Genomic DNA, 27,606 nt, shown 5'->3' on the forward strand with positions numbered 1-27,606 from the left:
AGAACATTAGATTTGGAGTTAGGAAGAATTAGGTTCAAATGTCATCTGAGTTGCCTATTAGTCACATGTAAGCAAAAACTTGCATAGCCTACATAGCATCATGCACTAAAGTGTATGTCTCTTACTTAAAGGGCCATAGAGAAGGGAAGGACTGCAGAAATGGGAAGGCTCAATGCTGGCTATTTTTCCACTCCTCCTGGCTCTATAATATGCAACTCATAAGTGAGGAAGATGGTCATGGTAGGGTGAGCCACATGAAGTGAAGTTGTAGTGGGATAAGGAAGGTGTGATGATTTAGGTAGGGGATAGAAAAGTAGTTGGACGTTTATATAGTGCCTTAAAGTTTCTCTTAAAGCTCATTAGACCGTTACAACCCTGAAGGTTGTGTCCTTCTTTGACAGATATTAATTAATGCAAGGATTTAGAAGCATTTATAGGAAAGGTGAAAGAAACACTCAAAGGAAAGGGGAGTTTGCTCATGCTAGAAGGGATTCCATGGGATATAATAGAGATGGATGAACAGAGGAGTAAACCAGGGCAGAGTGGGCTTGGGGTAGGATAGGGCTGGGCTGGTAAGGGCTGAAAATGAGAGGCACTGACCCAGAGAAAGGTTAGGGACTTCCTCACTGTCAAACAAGTAGCAAATGTTAAGTTGGAATTTAAACCCAAGTCTTACTACTGCCTCTCAAAGCACTTTGTTCTGCCAGTGCACTTAAAATACCATGTATTGAATGTATTCCACTTATGTTTCTTGGCATCTTGTATTCTTGTGCTTCCTCTCTTTCTCTCTCTCTCTCTCTCTCTGTCTCTGTCTCTCTCTATATATGCATATATATGTATATAAATGTTTAATTTGATGTTTACTATTTAGACTATGTGTAAAGTACTGTACAATGCTGTTCAGTTGTATCCTTCATGTCTGACTCTCCATGACTCCCTATTTTTGGAAGGAGGATTTCGTGGCAAAGATACTGAAGTGGTTTGTCAATTCCTTCTTCAGTGGGTCCATTATATCAGGAAATCAGAGGTTAAGTGACTTACCAAGGATCACACAGCTAGGAGAGCTATGAGAATGGATTTGAACTCAGGTCCTCCTGACTCCAGGCCCACCTTTATCTACAGAGTGTACACACACATATTCTGCCCTCAAAGAGCTTACAATCTAATGAAATGTTTTCTTTAATAAATGCTTCTTTTTTTTTTTTTGGTGAGGCAATTGGGGTTAAGTGACTTGCCCAGGGTCACACAGCTAGTAAGTGTTAAGTATCTGAGGCCAGATTTGAACTCAGGTCCTCCTGACTCCAGGGACGGTGCTCTATTCACTGCGCCACCTAGCTGCCCCCTAATTCTTTTAACAAGACAATGAATGTAGTGCTGAATTACTGTCTCTCTAAAATAAATAAAAACTAAGTTAACTTGGTTTTGTGATTGTTTTTCAGTCTGTTGATTAGGTTGCTCAGTCATCCTTTGATATAAAGTAAAGTGTTCTTAAAAAGATAAGAGTTGTAAAAGTACATTGAAAATTAATACATTTTCCAGGAGTAACTATTTCCATTTGCAAAAGATTTTTCCATCAATGAAGTAAATATATACAGGGTATAAGAAAAATCTTAGTGTATTTTGGGATATCCGAGATATCCTGTTTATATTATATGTAAAATTATATTAATAATAAACTCCTTCTGGATGTGATTCTTAACATGGGACTGGAAAGCCTGAAATTCCATGTGTTATAGAGATTTCAAATTTAATAAAATTGTGATTTTTTTTTTTGGTGGGGCAATAAGGGTTAAGTGACTTCCCAGGGTCACACAGCTAGTGTCAAGTGTCTGAAGCTAGATTTGAACTCAGGTCCTCCTGAATCCAGGGCCGGTGCTTTATCCCTGCCCCATCCAGCTGCCCCAAATTGTGAATTCTATATGGCAAAATCCTGGCTTTTCTGTTATATATGCTTTCTAAATTGTTATACAGTCATTTCAATTGTGCCCAACTCTCCACGACTCCATTTGGGATTTTCTTGGCAGAGATACTGCGATGGCTTGTCATTTCCTTTTCCAGCTCATTTTACAGATGAGGGAATGGAGGCAAACAGTTAAGTGACTTGCCCAGGGTCACATGGCTAGGAAGTGTCTGGGGCCAGATTTGAGCTCAGGAAGATGAGTATTTTTTTTTTGGGACAGGGCAATGAGGGTTAAATGACTTGCCCAGGGTCACACAGCTAGGAAATGTCAACTGTCTGAGGCTGGATTTGAACTCGGGCCCTCTGCTTTATCCACTGCACCACCTAGCTGCCTCTGAAGATTAGTATTCTTGACTCTAGGGCCAGCACTCTTTGGACTATGCCACCTACCTGCCCCCAAATAAATTTTCGTCAGTCAAAAAAGACCATTTATTAGGAACCCTCTATGTGCCAAACAGTGTGCTAAGCATTAGGGATACAAAGAAAGTCAAGAGAGTCCCTGTCCTCAAGGAACGCACAATCTAATGGGGGAAACGACACAGAAACAATTATGTACTCAATCAAGCTGTAAAACCAAGAAATAATCCACAGAAGGAAAGCACTAACATTAAGAGAGAGTGGAAAAGGGTTCCTGTGAAGGGTGGAATTTAAGCTGAGACCTGAAGGAAGTCAGAGAAGACAAAAGGCAGAGATGAGGAGGAAGACAACCAGTGAATATGCCCAGAGCCAAGAGATGAAGTGCCCTGGGCTTGGAACAGCAAGGAGGCCAGTGTCACTAGACTGAAGAGGACTTGGAGGTGAGGAGGTTTAAAGCATAAGAAGACTGGAAAGATGTGTGTGTGGGAGGGTGGTTATGAAGGTCTTTGATCACTAGAGGATCTTATATTTGATCCGGCAGGTGGTAGAGACCCACCTGAGTTTACTGAGTAGGGGGGGGAGAGGTGACATGATTGGACCTGCACTTAAGAAAATCACCTTGGGGCAGCTAGGTGGCGCAGTGGATAGAGCACTGGCCCTGGAGTCAGGAGGACCTGAGTTCAAATCCGGCCTCAGACACTTAACACTTACTAGCTGTGTGACCCTGGACAAATCACTTGACCCCAATTGTCTCACTAAAAAAGAAAAAAAAATCACCTTGTCAACTGAAAGAAAACTCTTAAAATAGTCCAGGCATGAAGAAATGAAGGCCTGCACCAGAGTGTTGGCGGTATCAGAGGAGAGAAGGGAACTTATTCAAGAGATGTTGCAAAGGTACAATCAATACACCTCGGCAACATTTTGGATAGAGAGGTAAGGGAAAGTGAAGAGAAAAGAATGACAGCTATGTTGCCAGCCTGGAGGATGGGAGAATGGTATTATTTCTGCTGAACCTTGTCCTTTAATACAAAAACAAAAGTGTGTCTTTTTCTAAAAACACACTTTAATGATTCTTTAGTCCCTGTTTTGGTGAGTGTTATGTTGCAATCATTAGTGACTCATGCAAACTCAAATGTCTAGATACAAAGGGAAGTTTAAATAACCACTATTTCAGTTGAGATAACACTGCAGACTGTCACATTTCCTTAATGGGAAGTCAAGAAGTTGCAGTCATTGAGATGCAGTATTGTTGTCTTTGTATTTATTTTTTAAATTAGTTTAAAAGACTTTAAAAGTCATTTATTGTTTATATTTGGTTTTTTAGTTTGGGAGCTAAACTAAATAATCAAAAAACTAGAGACTGAAATAAATACTTAAAAAAAAAAAAGAACTTGAAGACGAGAAGGAATTTTGCCTAGTCCATTTATCTATTTTTTCTCTCTTTTCTGTAATCATGCCAAAATGTTCTGAATAGATTTTTAAGGTTAGAAAAATTTAGCTATTGACTTGCACAATTTAAAAAAAAAGTAAACTAGTCCTCTAAAATATGAAGGGAAACTACAGCATCTTTCTGTGACAAGGTCAAAAAGTAAATAAAAATGGTCCTAATCAAGACACTCTATTAGATAGGCATATATTTATTTATAGAAAATTTGAAAGATATTCAAGAGTTTTATGTTGCTTATTTGGAATGGAGCTAAAAAAACCAGTTCTGTTCTTTTTTTTCCAAATTAAAGAAAACCAGATGGAAGTGAGAAAGGTACACTATCCATTTGCCAATGTCGGTTTTTTTAGTTTGTGTCTACTGGTTTGTTTGGTTTTTAATTTCAGATAGGAAGGTTGTCTTATTTCAGATAAAAGTTCATTTGTGTGTCTTTTAACAGATGAGCTTTCCTTCTACTAGTGTTACCTTTCATAAAACCCAAGAGAGTAATAAAACAAAAAAATTAAATCACATTTCAGTATAATTCGTTATTTTTAAAACAAACATTTTGTTCCCAAAAAAATACAATGAAATATTTAAACAAAGAAACAAGCAGTAGAGCTAGGGAGTAATGGGGTAAGGACCAGAAGGTGGAAGAGAATGAAATCTAAGGACATATTCCATGATGTAGATAATGAAGTATTAATAGTTTATGAATCATTTTGTTGGTTTTTTTGTTTGTTTTTTATTATTATTTTTTTGTAGGGCAATGAGGGTTAAGTGACTTGCCCAAGGTCACACAGCTAGTAAGGTCACCTAGCTGCCCCCTTTTTTTGTTTGTTTTGGGGTGGGTTTTTTTTGTATTTCATTTTGTTAAATTAACACATCTCATATGAAATTAGCACAATGCTTCTTTCTTTTATTAAGTCTGGCAATTTCCACAATATTTTGTAACATTTCAACATGTAAAAAAAGTCAAATGCTAAATAGTAGTGGATTATTGTTATTTACATAATTAGAAACAGCAAGTTCACATTTAAGATTCTGCAAAGCTAGCAAAAAATAAAGATGCCTGGCTTTTGAACATACTGTATCATGAAAACCAAACAAAAAAATCAATATAATTTATTCATTTTTCTTTACAAAATTACAGCCAAGCAGTATAAAAGAAGGATGTTAATAATGAAGATACTATATATATTGTTGACATATAGATCTTTTACATTGAATTGTTACATCTCGTACCCTGAAACACCATATGTCAAGAGCCAAGCCAAGTTAATTTAGGCTCATCACTCAGGCTTGAAAAAATGATTTGGAAACTTCTATCTTATATTTAACATAATCAGTTAAAAGGCTTTCTACTAATTCATGACAATGGACTCCACTATTCATTTAAAGAGTTGTCTTTGTTGGCAGTATAAAAATTTTTGTCCAATATCAAAATTCTGGTGAAGCACAAAGTTGAAGGCATTTTCTAGTGTATGCATACATTACTCACAGGGGTGCTGAGGAGGTATGGGTGGAATAGCTTAGATTTCACACTAAGTTTCTGCTGAGCTTTTGTCAAAGCAAATAGCTCAACTATAAGGCAAGTAAAAATCACCCCCACAGCACTCTGGTGAGTTTCCACTTGGCCATCTTTACTGGGTAAACCTCAAGAATATAATCTTTAGTAAAAACTCTCTAAATCATTTTACATATTGATAGAGGGAGCATGGGCTAAAAGGACACATAAACATGACCTAACAATGGAACTTTTACTAGTTCAGAATCGTCTCAAACAATACCAAATGACTTTGGGGGGAATCACCATAAGTTCTTAATTTCAATGTTAATCTTCATTAAAACATCTCCTTTTTGTGCTATTCTAACAACTACAATCAGCATAAAGAACACTGTATTTATTCAAATGATTAAATTGTAAATTTTTGTGTATACCAGGTAGCAACTTAAATCTCCATTATGTACTTGTGCTTCTGTTCTGGGGCACTTGATTGAAGAGGAATTAATTTCTCCAGGATTACATCTTGCTGAAGCATTCCTTAGCATTGGTCCACACTTGAATTCCCTAAAAGAAAATCAAAACATTAATGGATGACTTACAATGAGTTCTGAAAACTTAAGACTTGGTACATTAGATTTTACATTGATGTCCAGGAAATTTTTATCAAAAAGCAATAAAATAAGCTAGGTAATGTCTAAAGTTTTGATAAGTCATAACTCCCATATTATATCTATCCTACTACATAACATACTCTGTTTATAGGCCAGGTTTGGACTCTGAGAACTACCACTGTAAAACTAGAAGCATGTTTTTTTAAAGACTCATGATGGGGGGCAGCTAGGTGGCGCAGTAGATAAAGCACCGGTCCTGGATTCAAGAGGACCTGAGTTCAAATCTGGATTCATACACTTGACACTTACTAGCTGTGTGACCCTGGGCAAGTCACTTAACCCTCATTGCCCCACCAAAAAAAAAAAAAAGACTCATAAAAGTGGTGTAACAGATATCTTATTAAAGACATGTAGGATTGGAAAATGGGGTAAGTCATTCATTTGGTGAGCATGAAAGATAGTAATAGATGTACAGTCTAAATGCTGTACATGTATCCAAGAAATCATAAAAGAACCAGAGGAAGATCTCAAGGGCATTGAATGAATCCTTTACAGAGGATTTATGGAAAGATGAAAAGGCATGCAAGACAGGAAAGAACTTCCTATTGAAAGGAATTCCTGGGGAAAGCAGAATGTACTCTGGTGAAAACTGGGTTTAGAATAATATCTTACACTATATACTATAATAAACTAAAAATAGATATTTGATTTGTATTTTTTTTTGGGTGGGGCACACAACTATTAAGTGTCAAGTGTCTGAGGCGGGACACCACCTAGCCACCCTGAATATTTGATTTGAATAAATTATAGATTATACCATAAAAAACTAGAAGATACCTTTCATAGCTATGGCTAGAAAGTCAATTTCCAATCAAACAAGAATATAAATGATTATATAAAACAGATCATTTCAAATATAACAAATTAAAAAAGGTTTTACATGAACAAAATTAATGCAACTAAGGAAAGAGTTGACTGGGGGGAAAATCCTTGTTTTAAAGATCTATGGATGAGGGTTTGATGGACAAGAATACAGACAATTAACAGAAATAAAGACCAAAAGCTATTCCCCAAAAGAAAAGCTATCAAAGGGATTTGAATAGTTCTTACAAGAAGAATCACAAACTATTAACAATCATATGAAAGAATGCTTCAAATCAGCAATAAGTGAAATGAAAAGCAAAATAACTCAGATTTCTCCTTAAATTTGCAACAACAAAAAAAAAAGACAAAAGGTAGAACTAGTCAATATTGGAGGGGCTAGGAAAGATGGGCCCAGTAATGTAATGTAACTGAGCTATGAATTTGTCTTATCTTTCTGGAAAACAAATTAAAATTATTCAAAGAGGATGACTACAATTTCTGTATCTTTTGACCAAGAGAGTTCACTGCTACGCATATGCTTCAAAGGTCAATGATAAAAAGAAATGCTCCATATACACCAAAATATTTTCAGAAATATTTTTTTGTAGTGACAAAGAAATGGAAACAAAGTAGATTCCCCTGGACTCGGCAACAATGAAACAAACTGTTATAGGAATGCAATATTACTATGCCATTAGAAATAATTAATGACAAAAACAGAAAAGTATGAGACATACGACTGTTATAAAGTAATCAGAAATGGGAAAATTATATACACAATGACTACAACAATGGAAATGGAAATAACAATAACAACAACACAATTGGAACTGAATGTTGGGAAATGGCCAAGCTTGGCCCTAGAGAATGCATTTCAATCTGAATCAATGAATAATTTTCACATAGTTCCCTACACTGGTAAAATTACAGGTTAGGATAAAGGGGAAAAAAAAGGCTGTTTTTATGGATCAAGGTCAATGAATAACTGCCAGATCCCACCTCACTTAGCACTGATTAGAAAATGCTAAAGAACAGCTTTGAAAACTATAACAATGCAAGTGTGTTCAAGATTTTGACTGTTAGTGAAAAATATTCTTAAATATCTAATATATATGTATATATATTTAGAGGTTAATAGTATTATTTGTGGGTACAGGTTTTCGGACAGATCATCTGCATAAATTTACAAACTCAATATATTACAAAATACTACATATTTGTCTATAAAATTTGATAAAGTAATGAGATACAATTTTAAAAACTTAATGACTCTGGCATTATGGACTTTAAAATGAAAAGAAAATTCTTCTGGCAACAAAATAGCATTTAGATGTAATGAAATTTTACAGTTCTCACCAAATGTACAGTTACAAATCTGTAGGTTCACTAAAGGTCTACTGAACACCTACCTTTTTGCACATACTAATCTGCATAACTGCATAGCTTATGAGAGCCTCCTTTAAATCATGATTCTTTTGCTCTTTGAAGCGTTCAATATCTGCCCAAGCAGCTTTCACAAATTCTCTGTAATGAAATTAAGGCAGAATCATCATTGTGCCTCCTTATGTGAAATGGGACTGTTTATGTCAGATACCCTATTCTGATTTTAACTACATGAATGTATATATGTTTTAAATGACAGGGTAAAATATTTCAGTGAAGACATACCTTTTCCTTTAATAATATATGTTTTGCCACAGTTCAATTCAACTAGTATTCACTGAGTGACTAGTGTGCAAACAAAGTCTGTTTTAGGTGGTCTTGATATGCATAACAATTTCAAACTGCACCTTTCAAGTAAGCAAGAGAATGCTACTTGAATTGCTTCTCCCAAACTTGGTAGATATAATTGTATAAACTGCTTCCCTTGGTCATATGAAAATGTATAGTTTTTCTGTGAAAATGAGTATGGCTCATCTTTGTTTTACTAAAGCACCAAGCAGTTGTATATAAAGCAAATGCTTTAACATTTAGAGAGATGAGTTTACCATGTGCTATGTTTGCTTTTGTGGACGACTATGGTTTTTAAAAATTTTGTGTGAACTGCATTTATAATTTTTATTCTAACAATAAAGGTATCTTTAAATTGATTCTGATTTCTTAGGAACTAGGTTTTGAAGAAATGAATAGCCTTTACATTTTTAATGAAAAACACAAACAGAAATACTAGGTCTAGTTCTGTTACTTCATTACCTGATGGAAGCAAAATAAGAAAAGCCAGTCAGATGGCAATTAAATGTCACAAACTACAAAAATGATCACTTTATACATGTTTCATGGTCAAATTTAATCAATATTTATCCTCAAAGATATCAAAACATAAAGCATGGAAATCATGCACATTGTCAGGTACATAAACTACATGAAACTTTTAGGAGATCCTCAACTATTATGTTTTCTAATTACCATCGCTACAAGGATTCCCCTTTGAATAGATATCTCAGGGGAAAACTACCTCCTGGTGAGTAATATTTCATGCCTTCTAAAATGAAATTTTATTATGTTTCTCTGCACTTTTACCTGCCTTCCAGATTTTTAGACTTCAGTTGTTCTTCTCCTTCATTTATTTGTTCCTCTAGCACCTTTATTCTGGCTTCTCTTTGCTCTGGAGTTTCTTGACCAAACAGCTTGCTAGTCATTCCTTTTAGAGAGAATGTCCTCACAGTCTAAGAGCGACCAAGCAAACGAACAAACAAATAAATAAATAGATAGATGAATAGTTTCTTCCTTCCCCGTTCCCCATCCCCCAAAGAAGTAAAAATCTTGTGTCAGGGTATACTCTCAAAAAGTATCCTTTTTTAAAAATTATAGGTATCAAAGAAAACTTCCATAACATAAAGGCAGATATAATTTAAAAGCCTACTATAAAAAAAATGGGTAAAAACTTGTTAAAATTTGCTTACCTCAGGCTGAAAATGTCATCTACTCACAAGCCAAGAAAATTAAGCTTTGACAACAGGTAGTAGTGCATAAAGAGAGTATCCTAAATTCATACTTCATTACTCTCCTGTTCCCCATTCTTTGGAGATTACTGAGGGAATACCCCCCCTACCCTAAACCTACTCAAAAATGGCCCAGAATTTTTCCAAAGTTAAAAAAAATAAACAAACCAAACTACCTATTCTATAGACCACTACAAACTACTATCTTAACTACAGTTAGCTATGTCACACACTAAGCACAAGAAAAAGTAGATAAGAATATACCTAGAGCTCACTGTATCCCATCACCACTACAGGTAAAAACTGAGTGCCTGGCCCATTCACATTGGTTGTTATCTCCTTTAATGAAGGGCAGCATGGCCTGGTGGAAAGAACAACAGACTAGTAGGTAGAAGAAATGGGCTCTAACCCTAGCTTTCCAGATAAGAGAACTGAAAATTACTTTGTCACTTGTAATGTGATTTTATTTTGGTAGTATGATTCTCATGAAATCACTCTCACCTCTCTGGGTCTTGAAGGGGTTGGACTATATGACAAAGTCTCATCTCACTTTGACAGTCTGTGATTGTGAATGATATTAAACACAATTTTTTTTTTTTTTTGGTAGAGCAATGAGGGTTAAGTGACTTTCCCAGGGTCACACAGCTAGTAAGTGTCAAGTGGCTGAAGCTGGATTTGAACTCAGGGCCAATACTTTATCCACTGCGCCACCTAGCTGCCCCCTAAACGCAAAATATTAATACTATATAATGTGGTACAGACCAAAACATAATGAGCTACATATAATAATACTGGCCCTGTTCATCTGACAGGGCTAGTGTGAAAAATCAAAATAAAGTGCTCTGTAAACTTTAAAAATTGTTAACAAATAGAAAGTAATATTACAGAACTCCATTATTATGGAATTACACAAAGCATATCAAAGATTTTTCTCACAATGTATACCTTGATTCCACGAATCAGTCTAATACCAATTCAAATCAACAAATATCTATTACCTATAGAATATTGTAGCCCATGAGTAAGATAAACAGGATATGATAGGCCTTGCCCTCGTGAAACTTAAAACAGATAATATTCTTCACATGTACTCACAGAAAGAATTTTTTAAAATATGCAAAAGGCACTTCTTTTAGAATAATTAACTGAATCCTTTCAAGACGAACTAAAAAATTAATTCATACAAAACTAGCCCAGGCAACCATCTAAGACTATAAATTGCTAAACAATTGTCAATCTGCTTCCAAGAAGGAGTTTTGTCACCAGGAACATTCCCTACATGGATAAATCACAGGTCTGATCAGTGCCCTTCCTGCCTCATCTCACTGGCCCCCCCCCCAAGAAATACATATACAAATCTGGTATCAGTTACTATGGTAACATACCAAGCAACATCTATAGAGTTCTCTTCAATACCTTATTAAGCAACAGTACCAATTGCTTGGCTCCCCCCCCCACAATAAAAATATCACACACAAATTATATACAAGTGAAGGTGCTTTTCTGAACCAGAACTTCTTATAATTAGATACAATGCATTTGTATATTGATAACTATTTTTTTCTCAACAAAATTTGTTTGTTTTTTGGTTTTTTGTTTTGCGGGGCAATGGGGGTTAAGTGACTTGCCCAGGGTCACACAGGTAGTAAGTGTCAAGTGTCCCAGGCTGGATTTGAACTCAGGTACTCCTGAATCCAGGGCCGGTGCTTTATCCACTGCGCCACCTAGTTACCCCCTCAACAAAATTTAGTGCCCCAAACTTAAGTCTTATAAAGCATAAATTAAATGAAATATACTTACCCCTGTTGCAAGTTCTTCACACTGCTGCTTTTTGGATGCCAGATCCTGAGCAGCCATCTCCAAATCATACTGCATTAATTCATGTTTCCTACAAACTGCTCTGAGGGGAAAAAAAGGCTGTCATTTAACTTTCTAATCATTTTTATAGAGAGAAGGAAGAAAATGGAATAAACATTTATATGGTGCCAACAATGTGCCAAGTGCTATACTAAGCACTTTACAGATATCTCTTTGATCCTCACAACAACCTTTTGAGGTAAGTGCTGTTATTATTTCCATTTTACAGTTGAGGACATTGAGACAGAGGTTCAGTGACTTGCCCCAGGGTCACACAGCTAGTAAGTGTCAAGTGTCTGAGGCTGGATTTGAACTCAGGGCCTCCTGAATCAGGGCCAGTGCTCTTACTGTGCCACCTAGCTGCCCCTTATAACCTTGAATTAAAAAAAAAAAATAAATTTAACAGCCCAATACTAATAAATACAGCTAATTCATAGTTTAACATCAGAACATTGGCTGATTTTATATTTAACATATCAAAAAGACTGGCTAGGTCTTTGAATATATGTAGCTGTAAATAGATATTAGTAATTTTTAAGTATATGTATAATTTTACATAATACAACAAGAGCTACACAGGAGAAAGGACCAACGATTTCCAAGAAGAAACTTCCTCAAGCAAGGCAATTCATAGTCTTAAAGAGCTGCCTAGAGTAGTGAGAGGTTCAGTGACTAGCGCAGGGTCATACAGTCAGTGTGTTAGAAGGTAGGATTTAAACCCTGGTCAGCTTCCAGGCCAGGTCTCATTCCACTACACTAAGAAATGGATTAAAATTACAACAGAGGGGCAGCTAGGTGGCGCAGTGGATAAAGCACTGGCTCTGGATTCAGGAGTACCTGAGTTCAAATCCGGCCTCAGACACTTGACACTTACTAGCTGTGTGACTCTGGGCAAGTCACTTAACCCCCATTGCCCTGCAAAAAAAAAAAAAATACAATAGAAATAACTGTGGCAATGTATGTTTAAGACCTTTTTTAAAAGACGGGTTTTGTTTCGTTTTTAAATGTTTTACTGAAGGGTTCTGATGAATATTTCATTTGTGCTTACTTGGGGATACTATTTAAATACCAAAAAGCCTGTTATAAAACAATTGATAATTATATAGTCCCTAAAACATAACCCCTCCTAATTAAGAATGCAATATCCCATAATGAGAATGTGAGATGGGCGCTGTTTTTATCTCTGACATTGCGGGGGATTCTAGTCCATTAAAATAACTTTTTTGTGTGTGTGTGAGGCAATTGGGGTTAAGTGACTTGCCCAGGGTCACACAAACCATAAGTGTTAAGTGTCTGAGGCTGGATTTTAACTCAGGTCCTCTTGAATCCAGGGCCAGTACTTTTATCCACTGCACCATCTAGCTGCCCCTATTCCATTAAAATAAAAATCTCACAGGGCTGATTTTTATAATTTGATACATTAAGGATTTATGAGTTCATCAATGAAATCTATGATCTCAATTCACTAATAATTAGCGGAAGAGTAAGACAGATCATCACACCTCTGACATAGTAGATGGTTTCAGAGTTGTTGTGGGTCAAAAAATTTGCCTAACGAGACTAATTTTCTAGTAGTAGAAGTATGGTCTATCACAAGGCCCATTTTCAAAGCCTTTACTGAAAGGACTTTTTAACCTGGAATCTAGGAACCTTGGTTTTTAAATATTTGGATCAATATTTCAATATAACTGGGTTGCCCTTGTAATAACATGTATTTAAAAATATTTGTTCTAAGAATGGTCCATAGCCTTCACCCAGACTGCCCAAAGAAGTCCATAAACACAAAAAAGGTTAAGAAATGCAGGTCAGCAGCTTACGACCTGCCAGATCTTATGTTCTGGCTGGCACAGCCTTTAAGAACTCAAGGTCAGATATGTCATAAAGAGACACTGCAATAGGGCTTTAAAAAAAAAGCAGCAGAATTTAATTAAGACACCTAAAAACAATACCATCATTTTATATCATACTTAATATGTGTGTACCATTAGTTTAAAAAAAAGTTAAAGCACAAATCTCTATAGTGAACATATCATTTATCAGTGCTCAACACTTGCTGAATGGCTGTCTGAAAATTTCTTCAGATTTAAATGAAGTGAATGTGAAACTGTTAAGTCATAAAATGAACATTATAGGATGTTTAAAATGAAACCGGGTATCTTCCCTCTAACTTCCCTATTTTTGTTGAGGAACAGCTAAGTTAAGTCACCCAGACTCAAGGACTTCAACTATGCTCAATTCTTCCTTTTCCCTCATTCCTCGCATATCCAAACATTTGTCAAGTATTTTGACTCTACCTCCTAATTATCTTTTCCATCCCTTCCATTTTTTCTACTTACACAATAACCATTCTAGTTTAGGCCCTCATCACCTCTCACCAGGACTACTGCAATAACTTCTTTTTTAAAAGGATTTTTAAAAATCAAGAAAAATCCACCTTCCATCCCATACCCCTCTCCACTGAAGATGAAAGAACAAAACCCCTCTTAAACCATGTATACTCAAGCAAAACAAATTTCCACATTGTCCATTTCAGAGAATACATTAAGTCTCATTCTGCATTTAGTCTTTCACTTCTCTATTAGGATATGGGTAGCATGTCATCTTTAGACCTCTGGAGTCTAAAGATTGGTTGGTCATTATAATGATAAGAGTTCCCTAATTCTTGAAAGTTGTTTGTCTTTACCATATTGTTGTCACTGTATGAATTGTTTCCCTCATTCAGTTCACAACACTGTGGCATCAGTGCATACTCATCTTTCCAGGTTTCTCTGAAACATCCCCATCATCATTTCCTATAGCACAACAGTATTGTGCAATAATAGTATTCATTTATATTCTGTAACTTACTTATCTACTCCCCATTTGATAGGCACTCCCCGATTCCCATTCTTTGTCACCTCAAAAGAGTTATAAATACATACAGCTTTAAAATTTGTTTTGTTTAGGACTAATCCCTCCCTTAACTTTACCAATAATTTCTCCTTGTCCCCTTTCCCCATTCCTCATTTCCCTGTTGAGTGAAATGTATTGTCTGTACCTGTGTGCATATAGTCTTTCTTCCTTTGACCAGTTCAGATGAAAGTGAGATTCAATTGTCAACCGTTTCTTCCACCTCCTCCTCTTTATCTGTAGAGATGTCTACTTGTGTACCAACTTACACAACGGTAATTTTCCCTAACTTTCCTTTCCCTTCCCTCTGTGATGTTTCATCTTCTCTCATCCACTCTTTCCTAAAGATGATCAAGATATTAGCAGAACCACCCCTAGGCCTTCTAATTATTGATAGGGACAGTGGGAACACATATATCATCTCCCTCTATTAGAATTAGAAGTGGTTTATCCTTCATCATTATTCATTCGTGTTTACCTTTCTAGGTTTCTAGTAACTCCTGTATTTGAACTTCAAAATTTCTACACACTCTGGTCTTTTGATCAGGAATGCTTGGATGTCCTCTATTTCATTAAAGATTCATCTTTTCCCCTTCCTAATGATGTTCAGTTTGCTGGGTAAAGTATTCTTAGGCATAAGGCCTTTGACTTCTGGATTATGGCATTTTAGTTCTCTGCTCCATTATAGTGGTAGATGCTAAATCATATGTGATCCTGACTGCAACTGCTCTGTACTTGATTTTCTGTTTTCTGGTTGTTTGCAGTATTTTTTTCTTTGACCTTTGAATTACTTGCATCCTAATAAGGGGAGATGATGTGCTCACTGAACCCTTTTATCATCAGGGGTTACAGCATAAGTCTACAGCATAGACAGAAGGCCTGGGAGTGGTTCTGTTATATCTCAATGATCTTAAGAAAAGAATGAAGAGGGAAGATAAATACACAGCAGGATGAAGGGAAAGGAAAGTTAGGGAAAACTATCTTACATAATTAGGATATACGAGTAGATAGCTATAGAAATAAAGAAGCTCTGGGTATTGGATTAAAATGTTTCTGAAAATTTTCATTTGAGGGTTCTTTCAGTAGAAGACCAGTGAGTTCTATTTTCCACTAAAAGCTCTGAGCAGTTTTCTTTTTAAAACTTCTTGAAATATGATGTTTAGTTTCTTGTTTGGTCATGGTATCTAGATAATCTGATGATTCTTTTTGGGGGTGGGGTGGGGCGGGACAATGACGGTTAAGTGACTTGCCCAGGGTCACACAGCTAGTAAGTGTCAAGTGTCTGAGGCCAGATTTGAACTCAGGTCCTCCTGAATCCAGGGCCGGTGCTTTATCCACTGCGCTACCACCTCACTGCCCCCTAGTCTAATGATTCTTAAATTTTTTTCTCCTTGATTTGTCTTCTAAGACAGCTGTCCTTGCTATGAGATATGAGATATCTTACATTTTCTTTTCTTTTGTCTTTGACTGTTTAAATCTTTCTGGTTGTCACATGGAGTCATTGAGAACAGTCATTGTATCTAGTCCATTCTGACTTTCAGGGAAGTTGCTGGTTGGGCAAAGGTTTTGTATTCTATTTCATTTATAAATGCATTTTTATATATATATTTTTTAAACTCTGGCTTCCTCTCTTCCAGGAATTCTAGTTGAACCTGTCCCCAAGTTATCTTTTTCCTTGATGTTTAGCTTGTAGATTTTTGATTTTGGAATCATTTCCTTCTTCTGTTTGAGAGTGCTGTCATCATAACAGCTTTTTATGGTGGGATTGTTTTTTTGTTTGCTCATTCCTACAGCCTACTTTCTGACTTTGGACTTGATGTTAAGATGAAGTTCTGCATACTCTGAAAGGATAGTCTGGGTTAATTCTCTTGCTGTTTTCTTGGGGGTATTGAGTATTGTTATTCTATGATCTCTAGCAGAGTTTAGGTTGGGGAACTTCAGGGCTCCCAAAATGAGGGTAAAGCCTGCCTAAGCTTTTGTAAGTTCCTCACCTGAGTTTGGATCTGAGCAACAGTGGATTGCTGGTGGGCTTAGCTATATCAACCAGCTGGGAGGGTTGTTGTTCTAAGAGACAGAAATGCAAGTTTCATTTTGGTCTGGGATTCCTGACCTGGTTATTTCTCTGCAGGCTTCAGATTGGGCCATAGCCTGGAACTGAGATGCCTCTATGATCCTGGGGTCTAAGGTGCTTCTTGCTTCTGAACTTTCTTCTTTCTTGGTAGGAATCAAGACTACAGGTCCCTACTCAGTCAGCCCTAGATCTATGACCCTGAACTGGGTAGTGGGCAACAAAGCTGCCATTTGGCACCTGTTCTTGTTGAGATGCCCCAGGATGTGGTCTGGACCACATTTCAACTCTGGTACATAGTCTCTCCCTTATAATGGAGTGTTTTATTTGGCTGCTCCCAACAGATCCCTGTCCTCAGTGTCCCCAAACCTCTCTGTCTCCTAGGCTGACCCAGGCTGGAAAAAATGACAAAGTATGCTACTCTTCTTGGATTTCCCTGTCAGTCTGATGCATTTACTACATGTCTTTGGAGGAGCTTGCAGGTGAGGAGCACAGCTCACCTTAATTCTTCCTACTATTCTGCCATCTTGTCTTTGCCCACAGTGACCTTTTAACTGGGCTCCTTGCCTCAAATTTTTCTTCCCTCCAATTCATCAACCACACTGCTGCCAAAATTATCTTCCTAAAGCATAGCTCTAAGACATGTCATTAACCTATTCAACAAGCCTCAATGACTCTCTATTTCCTTTAGGAGAAATTCCTTTAACATAAAAAGCCCTTTACAATCTGGCTCAGCCCATCTTTTTGGACTCCCCCCTTCACACATGTTCTAGTACAGCAAAACTACCCCCTATCTGTAGAGTGCTGTTCCATGGTACACAGTCTCTCCGCAGAACTTCTTCAAAGCTCAGCCCAGGTGTTGCCTCTCTAACATGAAGTTTTATCAAGATTCCTTCAGTTGTTAGCACTTTCTCCTTATTTACTTGTATTTAGCAAAGGAAGAGGTATGGCAGAATGTTAAAATGCTAGACTTTAAGAACACCTGGGTTCAAATTCTACCTGTAACACACTTAGTAACTATGGAATTATGGGCAAGTCTGTACAGTTTACTCATCTACTGTATAGATACTCAAGGATGTTACGAAAATACAATGAAATAATATATAGAAAATGTTTTCAAAGGCTTCGAGTACATTTATGTCAGCTATCATGACTCTTATTTTCCTTTCACTGTCACTACAAGTATCTTTTATGTTTGCTTCCCCTTCAAGGCTTACTCACCCACCCAATGTCTTCCCTATTCCCTACGATTATTTCTATTTTCAACAGTGGAACCTTCCCCTCTACCTTCAAACATATCCAGTCTACTCATCTTGCAAAAAAGTTTGACTTGACTCTGTTGTCAATTTCTCTCCTTATTTCACTTTCAAACTTCTTGAATGAGTAGACTTGTAACTTTTTTCACTTTCTCATCACTTATGCTTCCTTTTTTTTTTTGAAGCCTTCACAATAGTGATTTTATTAAATAAGTTGCTTTATAAAAGCAGATGTCACAATTGTTACTTTAACAATTTACCAAACTGTAGTAACTGTTTCAGCTTGCTAAGCATCTTTTGAAAATGGAAAAGAAAGACCAAAACCCAGTGAAAGTTTATCCTAATACAATCTAGGAGAACAAAGGAAGTTTGTTTCTCAGGCATATTAAAATCAGGTAAATAAAAACAGGTTAAGAATTTCCCATTCTCCCCCTTATGAGCTACATCAGTAGAAATATTCTAGTAAATATGAACTAGGCTGTTTAAACACTTAGAATACAACAAGTTGGGTTTTGTCAAATGCAATGGTGGAGACATTACTTCAAGTGGCTTCAAGGTTGATGGGATTTGGCGATTTAAATTTTTTTGTCAAACGAGTAGCCATTTCAGGCACTGTATCCTTAAATAAGTAGTCTTCTGAGACTATATCTTAAGACAAAGCAATTTTAATACTAAATGCAGCCCACATGTCCTTGTCCCACATTGCGTTTGCTGACAAGATATGAAAGAGTTCAAAGAGGTATGGTTATAGCTGTATTATTGAATGCTGCTGGTGAATACTGCAGAATGTTTGGGGGTGGGTTTTTTTGTTTGTTTGTTTTTTTGTCATACTGCAACTACTTGTATCCAATTTAGTGACTGTGCTGCCCTGGAACCAGATAGCAACAACGACATTATTACTGTGATTCAGTAGCAACCAAGTTTCCTGACTTTAACTTTTTGGCAGCAAGAACCAAGTTCCCCATTGCATTAGCACCTAAGTGGCAAGGGATTAAATCACCAACACAAAAAGATTTTTGTGCTGGCTATTTTTTTTATTGTAGCATTTGGCAGAACTGAAAGGAAAGGAAGTTGTGCTACATGTAGAAGGTGCAACAGAAGACAATGGGGAAAAGATGAAACGTCACACCAAGTCTTCAAAGCCTTACAAATATCCTCTATGACAACCAACATAGTCTGCAAGATCATCTTAATCCCCTCCAGGAACCACAATGTTCTTTTTTGCTTTGCTTTTCTTGTTTGTTTTTCACTTCATTGCACTGTCAATGAATTGATAATTTTTTCAAGCCATCAATTTCTAATGAAATTACAAATATCTCCAGCTAATGCTTCTAAGAAAATGGCATAATACAATATGGTTCATATTGTTTAATTTTATCTTTTAGTAACTTTCCAAATTCTGTTAAGTCATCTCTAGATAATGAATTCATTTTTCACCTCACACTGTTCTCTACCTCTTGTTTATTCATAAATTATCAAACTATCCATAAATCTGATAGGTAATATATCCATATTCTTCAATTTTCTTTTAACATCTCTATATCTATATCATTTATCTACTTTGATCTTTTTTTTGGTAAATGGTGTAAGATAGTAGTTCTTAGAAAAAACATGGATAGACTTGCACAAAATAATAAAGAGCACAATGAGCAGAACCAAGAGAACATTGTATATAATAACAACAATATTGTGTTTTGTTTTTGGGGTTTTTTTTGCTGGGCAATGAGGGTTAGTGATTTGCCCAGGGTCATACGCTAGTAAGTGTCAAGTGTCTGAGGTTGAATATGAACTCAGGTCCTCCTGAATTCAGGGCCGTGCTTTATCCACTGCAACCACCTAGCTACCCTACAACATACTGTTTTAGAACAACCTTGATTGAATTAAGTACTTTGACTATTATAAATACCTAAATTAAACTACAAAGGACATATGAAGGAAGATGTTATCTGCACACAAAGAATTGATAAATAGAAATACACACTGTGTGTGTGTGTGGGGGGGGTACTATAGTATAGTGAGGGGGAGGTGGGGATGAAAAAAAGGGAAAAAGTTACATGATAACTTTATTATATATTTAAAAGGAATAGCAAGTTGTACATAATAGATTTGCAAGTTTCATGTACAATCATCTTTTTTTTCCCCTATTCTACTATATTATGGACATGCTTGTTTTATTTCTTAAGTTCAGAATAAATAAATTAACTTTTTTGTGGGGGGGGTGGGGCAATGGGGGTTAAGGGACTTGCCCAGGGTCACACAGCTAGTAATTGTCCAAGTGTCTGAGACCGGATTTGAACTCAGGTCCTCCTGAATCCAGGGCCGGTGTGTTTAGCCACTGCGCCACCTAGCTGCCCCAATAAATTAACTTTTAAAAAGAAAATAGAAGGGGCAGCTAGGTGGCACAGTGGATAGAGCACTGGTTCTGGAGTCAGGAAGACCTGAGTTCAAATCCGACCTCAGATACTTGACGTGTACTAGTTGTGTGGACTCTAGGTAAGTCTCCTTAACCCCACTGCCTCACCGAAAAAAAAAAAAGAAAAAAGAAAATAGAGTCATAGCTTCTGATACCACACACTTGTTTTTTTGTTTGTTCTTGTTTTTTTCTTAAGTGATGCAATTGGGGTTAAGTGACTTGCCCAGGGTCACACAGCTAGTAAGTGTTAAGTTTCTGAGACCGGATTTGGAACTCAGGTACTCCTGAATCCAGGGCCGGTGCTTATCACCTGCTCCACCTAGCCACCCCTATACCACACATTGTTTATTAACAGTAGTTGTGCTAATTCTTGTGCTAATTTAAGTCTGCTTTTTCCTGTAATTTCTTTAGACATACTTGATCTGTTAGTTTTTCTTCTAGTATATATTCTTCAGGTTTTTCAAACTTTTTATATCTTCTTGTTGTTTCTTCTGTTGCTATTCTTTCTCTTTGATTTTTTTTCTGCTTTTTTTTATTTTCTAAAACTTTTGTTTCTGTTACCTTATTTCCTCTTTCTTTTCTTTACCATCATCATACAACTTTTCCTTGATGTTATCATCCTCATCCTGGCCTTATCAGTGGTTCCTGCTGGCCATTCCTCCTCCCCCCCCCCCCCCCCCCCGCCTCCATCTTCTGCACCAGCTCCTCCATTAAGAATGTGTCTTCACATACAAATCCCCTACTGCTGCCATCTTGGGTCATATGAGCGTTAGAGGGAGAGAAGGGGAAAGGAGACCAACTATTCTCCTAAAAGCATGCTCCCTGCCTCTCCCACTGTCATATTTAGCTTTCAGTCTCTACTGAAACTACATTTTCAAAGGTCATGAATGATTCCCTAATTTGCCAAATATGACAACCCCTTTTTACTATCCATTACTGTCCTTAAACTGCAGCATTTAATACTGTTGACCACAGCCTCTCCTTAAAACTTTCTTTCCCTTGGCTTCCATGGATCATAAGCGATCCTGATTTTCTTCCCACCTCTCTACTTCTTTAACTCTTTTTATTAGGCCTTCACATATGAATATCCCTCAAGGTTCCATCTTCAGCCCTTTGCTTTTTTCTATATACTTTCCTCCTCAAATATTTCACTGATTCTTCTGACTTCAATTATTACTTCCCAAATGAGATCTCAATAACTGCAAACTCTCTTCCAAGCTCCAGTCCTACATTTCCAATGCCTATAAGATATTCCCACTTGGATATTTTCCTCATCTAAATTTAGATTTAACATGTTTGATTCATTTCTTCCCAACATCAGTTCCTTCATTTGACTTCCCTATTCTGATAACAAAACAAACATTTATTAAGTACCTATTATGTGCCAAGCATAGGGCTTGGTGCTGTCTCTTCCACTAGACTGTAAGCTCCTTGAGGGCAAGGACTATCTTTTGCCTCCTTTTGTATCCTTAGTCGTTAGCACAATGCCTGGAACATAGTAAGTGCTAAATATTTAATGGCTGGTTAAGTGGTGCAGATACAAATATGAAAATGACATAATAATGGTACCAAAACTCTCCTGAACACCAATCTCAAAAACTTGGGAGTTCTCTAAATCATGAATAAGAGAGGTATAAATTAAAACACCAATCATTCTGATAAAGATAACAAAAGATGAAAATGATAAATGCCAGAAAGGGTTTGGCAAGATAGGCATATTAATGCACTGCTGGTGGAGCTGCAAATATGTCCATCTATTCTGGAAAACAATTTGGTGTTATATTAGAAATGTCAATAAACTATAGAAACCACTGCTAGGCATAACTCAAGAAGGTGAAAGACAAAAGGAAAAATACCATTTATACAAAAATATTTATAGAGACACTTAAGCACCTACTATGTGCTAGGCACTGTACTAAGCACTGAGGATACAGAGTCAAGGACCCTGCAATGTAGTGGGTGAAAAAACTGGCAAGCAAATATATACAGATCAGGCTATATACCGGATAAAGAGGGGAGGGGTTGGAGAAGCCTTCCCATAGAACGTGGGATTTTAGTTGGGACTTAAAGGAAGGTAGGGAGGTCAGGAGTTGGAGTGAAGAAGGCAAAGTGCTCCAGGCACAGGGAATGGCAAGAGAGGATGCCTAGAGCCAAGAGATGGAGTGTCGCATTTGTGGAACAGCCAGCAAACAAGTATCACTGGATCAAAGAGTATGTGTCAGTGAGTAAGGTATAAGAAGACTCGAAATGTAGGAGGGGACAAGGTTATGAAGGGCTTTGAATGTCAAACAGAACATTTTTTATTTGATCTGGAGGCAAGAGGGAGGCACTGGAATTTACTGAGTAGGTGGGTGAGAGGGTAAGAGAAGTATTTTAAGAAAATCACTTTATGGTTGAATGGAGGATGGATTGGAATGAGGAGAGACGTGAGGCAAGCAGGACCACCAGGAGGGTATCATAATAGTCCAGATGTAGGTAATGAGGATTTTTACTGGAGAGATGCCAATGACAAAGAGAAGAGGACATATTTGAGAGATGTTGCAAAGGTGAAATCTAACAGATTGGAGACTGGGGGTGAGAGATTGTGAGGAATCCAGATGAGACATAGGTTTTGGAGCTTGAGTGATCAGGAGGATGGTGTTGCCATTGTCAGTAAAAGGAAATGTGGGGAGGGTTCAAGGAGAAGAAATAATGAGTTCTGTTTTGGGTATATTGAGTTTAAGATGTCTGAAAGGCAATGAGACATGTGAGACTGGAGATCAGTAGAAAAACTGGGGTAGAATAGGTAGATCTCAGAATCATCAGTATAGAGATGGTTATTAAATCCATGAGAGTTGATGAGATGACCAAATGAAGTAGTATACAAGGATATGAGAAGAGAGTTCAGGTCAGAATCCTGAGGGACACCTATAATTAGAGGGTATATTGTGGAAAGAGATCCAGCAAAAGAGACAGAGAAGAAGTCGTCAGATAGGTAGGAGAACCAGGAGAAAGTGGTGTCCTGAAAACCTAGAGAGAAGAGAGTATCAAGGAGGAAAAAGTGATCAACAATGTCAAAAGTTGTAGAGAGGTCAAGGAAAAAGAGGCTTGAGAAAAGGCCATTGGATTTGGTAACTACAAGATGATTCGTAACTTTAGAGAGAGTAATTCTGGTGGAATGATATGGTTGGAAGCTAGATTCTAAGAGGTTAATAACAGAGTGAGAGGAGACAAAGTGGAGGCACCTTTGTAGATGGTCTTTTCTAGGTGGTTAGCTAAAATGGGCAGAAGAGAAATAGGATGATAACAGAGATAGAAAGATCAAGTGAAGATTTTTTGACAATTGGGGTGACACAGGTATGTTTGTAAGTAGTAGGAAATGAACTAATAGAGAAGAAGAGATTGAAAATAAGGGGCAGCTAGGTGGTGCAGTGGATAGAGCACCGGCCCTGGATTCAGGAGTACCTGAGTTCAAATCTGACCTCAGACACTTGACACTTAGTAGCTGTGTGACCCTGGGCAAGTCACTTAACCCCCATTGCCCCCAAAAAATAAAATAAAATCTGGCCTCAGACACTTGACACTTAGTAGCTGTGTGACCCTGGGCAAGTCACTTAACCCCAATTGCCTCACAAAAATAAAAAAAAAAAAAGGAAAGGAGTCAGGCCACCTCATCATATGAGACAGGCATATAGGAGAAAATAGTGGCAGAAGGCATCTGAGTGATATGAGATGAGGAGGATGGGAGAAGGAACTCATGGCAAATGGCCTCAATTTTTTCTGTAAAGTATGAGGCAAGGTTCTCGGCTGAGAGTGAGGGAAAGTCACAAAAAAGTGTGAGGAAGGATGAAAAGGTTTTGAAGAGCCACCATGGAGAGAGGGATAGTGAGTAGATATGGGAGGTATAGGATTGCCCAGTTGAAGTTGTGTAAGATAAATCTGAAGAGAACCCCGTCACAAGAGCCGAGTGATTTTCTTCACCTTCATTCAGGAGCAAATGTGTAATAGTGAAGGCAGTGAATGATAGGAGTGATCCAGGGTTGAGGCTTGGCTGGCCATAACTGGCAATATAATAGAGGGGTTGAGGAATCAAGAAAGGAGAATAATCTAGAGTTGAATTGGTTCACCAAGGGATCAAAATGGGAGAAGAGACAGTGATTAGTGCAAGGCAGAAGGCCTGGGAGAGAACTGAGGGGCTCAAGGGATCAGAAGTCAAAGTATGGACAAAGAGTACAGCACTCTCTGGAGGACAAAGGTTATGTAAGGGAAGGCAGAGGAAGAGGAGAAAAGCCAATAGACTTCAATCAGATAAAGAGATATCAGAATTCTAGAACATTTGTGGGTGGTGTAAGATCAAGGGTGTGGCTAAGATAGGGTGGAGGAGTATCTCCTGGAAGTGAATAGACTGAGGAATTGAGTAGTTAGGTTAGTGCATTTGAGGGAAAGTCAATATGGGCGATGGACAAACTGTGATGTGTGAATGCAATGGAATACTATTATTGATCAAGAGGATTGATAAATATAAACAACTTTGAAAGAATTTGTACAAAATGATATAGAGTTAAGTGAAACAATTTACCCAAATACCACAAAAAGGAAAACAACAGTGAAAGAGATCAGACTTAAGCAATGCAGTGACTGTGACTTCACTGAACTATGGGTGAAACATAACTCCCTTTTCTTGGCAGTGGACATAGATACTGAATGAGACATTTGTTTAGCTGCATTTATTTGCTGTGAAGACTGTACTGGGGGTTGGTGGGAAGGAGTCAGTTGGAAGTGATAGTAATATAAAAGGAAAATTAATTGAGCATTTATTTAAGGTTTTTCTTTTCTTTTTAAGATTTGGAGTTTTCTGACACTCTTCTTGATCGCCACATCCAGTTAGTCACTCAGTCATGTCAACTGAAAGATTCATAGTGTTTTTAAAAGTATCTCTTCATTTCCACTCCTACCACCACTACCCTAGTTAAAATTCTTACTTCAAACCCAGCCTACTCAGTCTAAGTAAACTCAATACATCTTGCAATGCTGCAGCCAGGTCAATCTTCTTAAAACATTGTTTTCATTATTTTACCCATCCGCTGAAAAATTGCCGATGGTTCATCAGTGGGCACAGAACAAAGTATTATTCATATAACTCACCTTTACTTATCTTTTTATGTATATATGTTTTCCCCCTTTTAGGGGAACAGGAAGAGTTTCAATTCATCCAGGTAAGGGAAGGTTTTGATACAATATCACTGTTCCCACAAGGAACTAAAGGATTTAAACTAGCTTGTGGCCTTCTACCAATGTTTAACAAAAAGGAACATAACAGACCTCTAAATATTTACTAAGTAAATGAATGAAAAATCACATTACCCATATTCTTTTGAAGCACATGGCCTCAGTTCTGAATGACCACAAGGCAAGTAACTTGGAATTTTAACTATACTTACCTTAATGCTTCTGCATAGAAAAGATATTCCTTTAGTTGATCTGCATAATGCTCCTCTTCTTCTAAAATATCATCAATAGAAGCTGCATATCTATTTTTAAAAAATAAATGTATATGTATACTTAAAAAAATTAAACAATTTTCCTAGAATACAAAATATTAATGTTCTAATGCATATTAAGACTTTTTTTTTCCCAAAGGAAAAGCAATGAAACCTATGGAAAACAATGCATTTCAGCAATATTGGTAAATGCCTATCCTTCTTTTTGGGGGTTGGGGCGGGGCTATGGGGGGGTTAAGTGACTTGCCCAAGGTCACACAGCTAGTGTCAAATGTCTGAGACGGGATTTGAACTCAGGTACTCCTGAATCCAGAGCCCGTGCTTTATCCACTGCGCCATCTAGCTGCCCCTATGCCTATGCCTCTTAACAAACTGTTTACATATGAGTGTGTGTGTGTGTGTGTGTATCACATTCTATAAAATAAGTAGAGTCAAAATACAAAAAGATATTGTGCCATTTTCCAGCACTTAGCATATTGCCTGGCACATAACAGTAAATTCTTTTTTTCTTTTTTTTTTTTTGGGGGGGGGGGTTCCTCTGTTTAGAATTTTATTTTCCAAATTACATGTAAAAACAAATTTTGACATCAATTTTTTAAAACTTTGTGTTCCAACTTCTCTTCCTCCCTCCCTCCCTTCCCATCCCCAACCCCCAAGAACTCAAGCAATTCAATATAAGTTATACATAAGCAGTCATGGAAAACATCTCCACATTAGCCAGGTTGTGAGAGAAAACAGAGAAAAACAAAACTTCAGATTAAGGAATTGTCCAAAAAAAAGCTTCAATCTGTTTTCAGTTACTATCAGTTCTTTCTCTGTAGATGGATTGCGATTTTCCTAAGTCCTTCAGAGGTGTATTGAACCATTGCAATGCTTAAAATAGCCACATGTTTTCCAGCAGATCATCTTACACCATTGCCATAACAGCAAATTCTTAACAACAGCTTACTGACCACTATCACCTCCTTTGATCAGGTCATTCTCATTACCACACTGTGATTTCTGATCTCTTTGTTCATTCTGTTCCTCTTTTCTAGAATGTGCTCCCCACTGTTTATCCAAACCATACCTATTCTTTTTTAAAAAATAATATTAACATTTTTATTTAAAGTTTTGAGTTCCAAATTCTATCCTTCCTACCTTCCCTCCCCTCACCCCACCCCCTCCCTGAGGCAGTAATCAATCAGATATAGGTTATACATGTGCAATTATGTAAAATATTGCCATATTAATTTTGTACATGAAAATTTGAATTAAAAAAAGGGTTTTTTTCTTTGTATCCCCTAAAGTGCCTAGCACTGAACTAAGGACAGTAGGTACCAAATAAACACTTTCTGGATGACTAAAGAAAGAAAAAAAAAATCAGAATTTACATCTTATCTACTATTTATTCTTTGTTCTGTTAAATGGAGAAGGCAACAAAAGTTGCTGAAAAAGACAATTTGCAAATATAAAATTTATTATTTTGGGGGGGAAGGGGTGGGGCAATGAGTGTTAAGTGACTTGCCCAGGGTCACACAGCTAGTAAGTGTCAAGTGTCTGAGGCTGGATTTGAACTCAGGTCCTCCTGAATCCAGGGCTGGTGCTTTATCCACTGTGCCACCTAGCTGCCCCATAAATATAAAATTTATAGGTCATTTTAAGTACAAGTTATCCCAAAAGTCTTGGTGCAATCTTACACATAAGTGAAAATAAGTAAAAGAGTAGGGGTGACAATAGGGGAAAATCTATTGGTGAAGATGGGATAGAATGGGATCAACTGAACAGGTAAAGGGGTTAGCCTTCATAAGGAGTTAGGCATCCCAAAAGAATCGATGCAGACTTAAAGCTAAGGCTGCACCAAGACTTTTGGGACACGATACAAAAATGTGCATTTTTACAGCTGTGTGTACAATAGGCAGACACAAATATATACACTGGAGTTACAGTGAATTACAGTGTGTTACACTGAAACTAGGAATCTGCAATGTTTGCTTGGA

The 27,606-nt window shown here is 37.2% G+C and overlaps 1 protein-coding gene across 1 annotated transcript in view; it reads right to left on the reverse strand.

Moving 5' to 3' along the window:
• Positions 1-4,635: 4,635 nt before the first annotated feature.
• SNX4 (sorting nexin 4) overlaps positions 4,636-27,606 on the reverse strand; it is a 91,408-nt gene continuing 68,437 nt past the window's right edge. The window contains exons 10-14 of the mRNA XM_043997049.1: positions 25,568-25,657; positions 11,465-11,564; positions 9,243-9,388; positions 8,132-8,246; positions 4,636-5,811 (exon numbers count right to left, since the gene is read on the reverse strand). Coding sequence (XP_043852984.1) covers positions 5,764-5,811; positions 8,132-8,246; positions 9,243-9,388; positions 11,465-11,564; positions 25,568-25,657 — 499 coding nt within the window. The 3' untranslated portion in view covers positions 4,636-5,763. The remainder of the gene's footprint in view (positions 5,812-8,131; positions 8,247-9,242; positions 9,389-11,464; positions 11,565-25,567; positions 25,658-27,606) is intronic.

Source organism: Dromiciops gliroides, chromosome 3 (assembly GCF_019393635.1).
Source record: "Dromiciops gliroides isolate mDroGli1 chromosome 3, mDroGli1.pri, whole genome shotgun sequence".
Taxonomy (NCBI): Eukaryota; Metazoa; Chordata; class Mammalia; order Microbiotheria; family Microbiotheriidae; genus Dromiciops; species Dromiciops gliroides.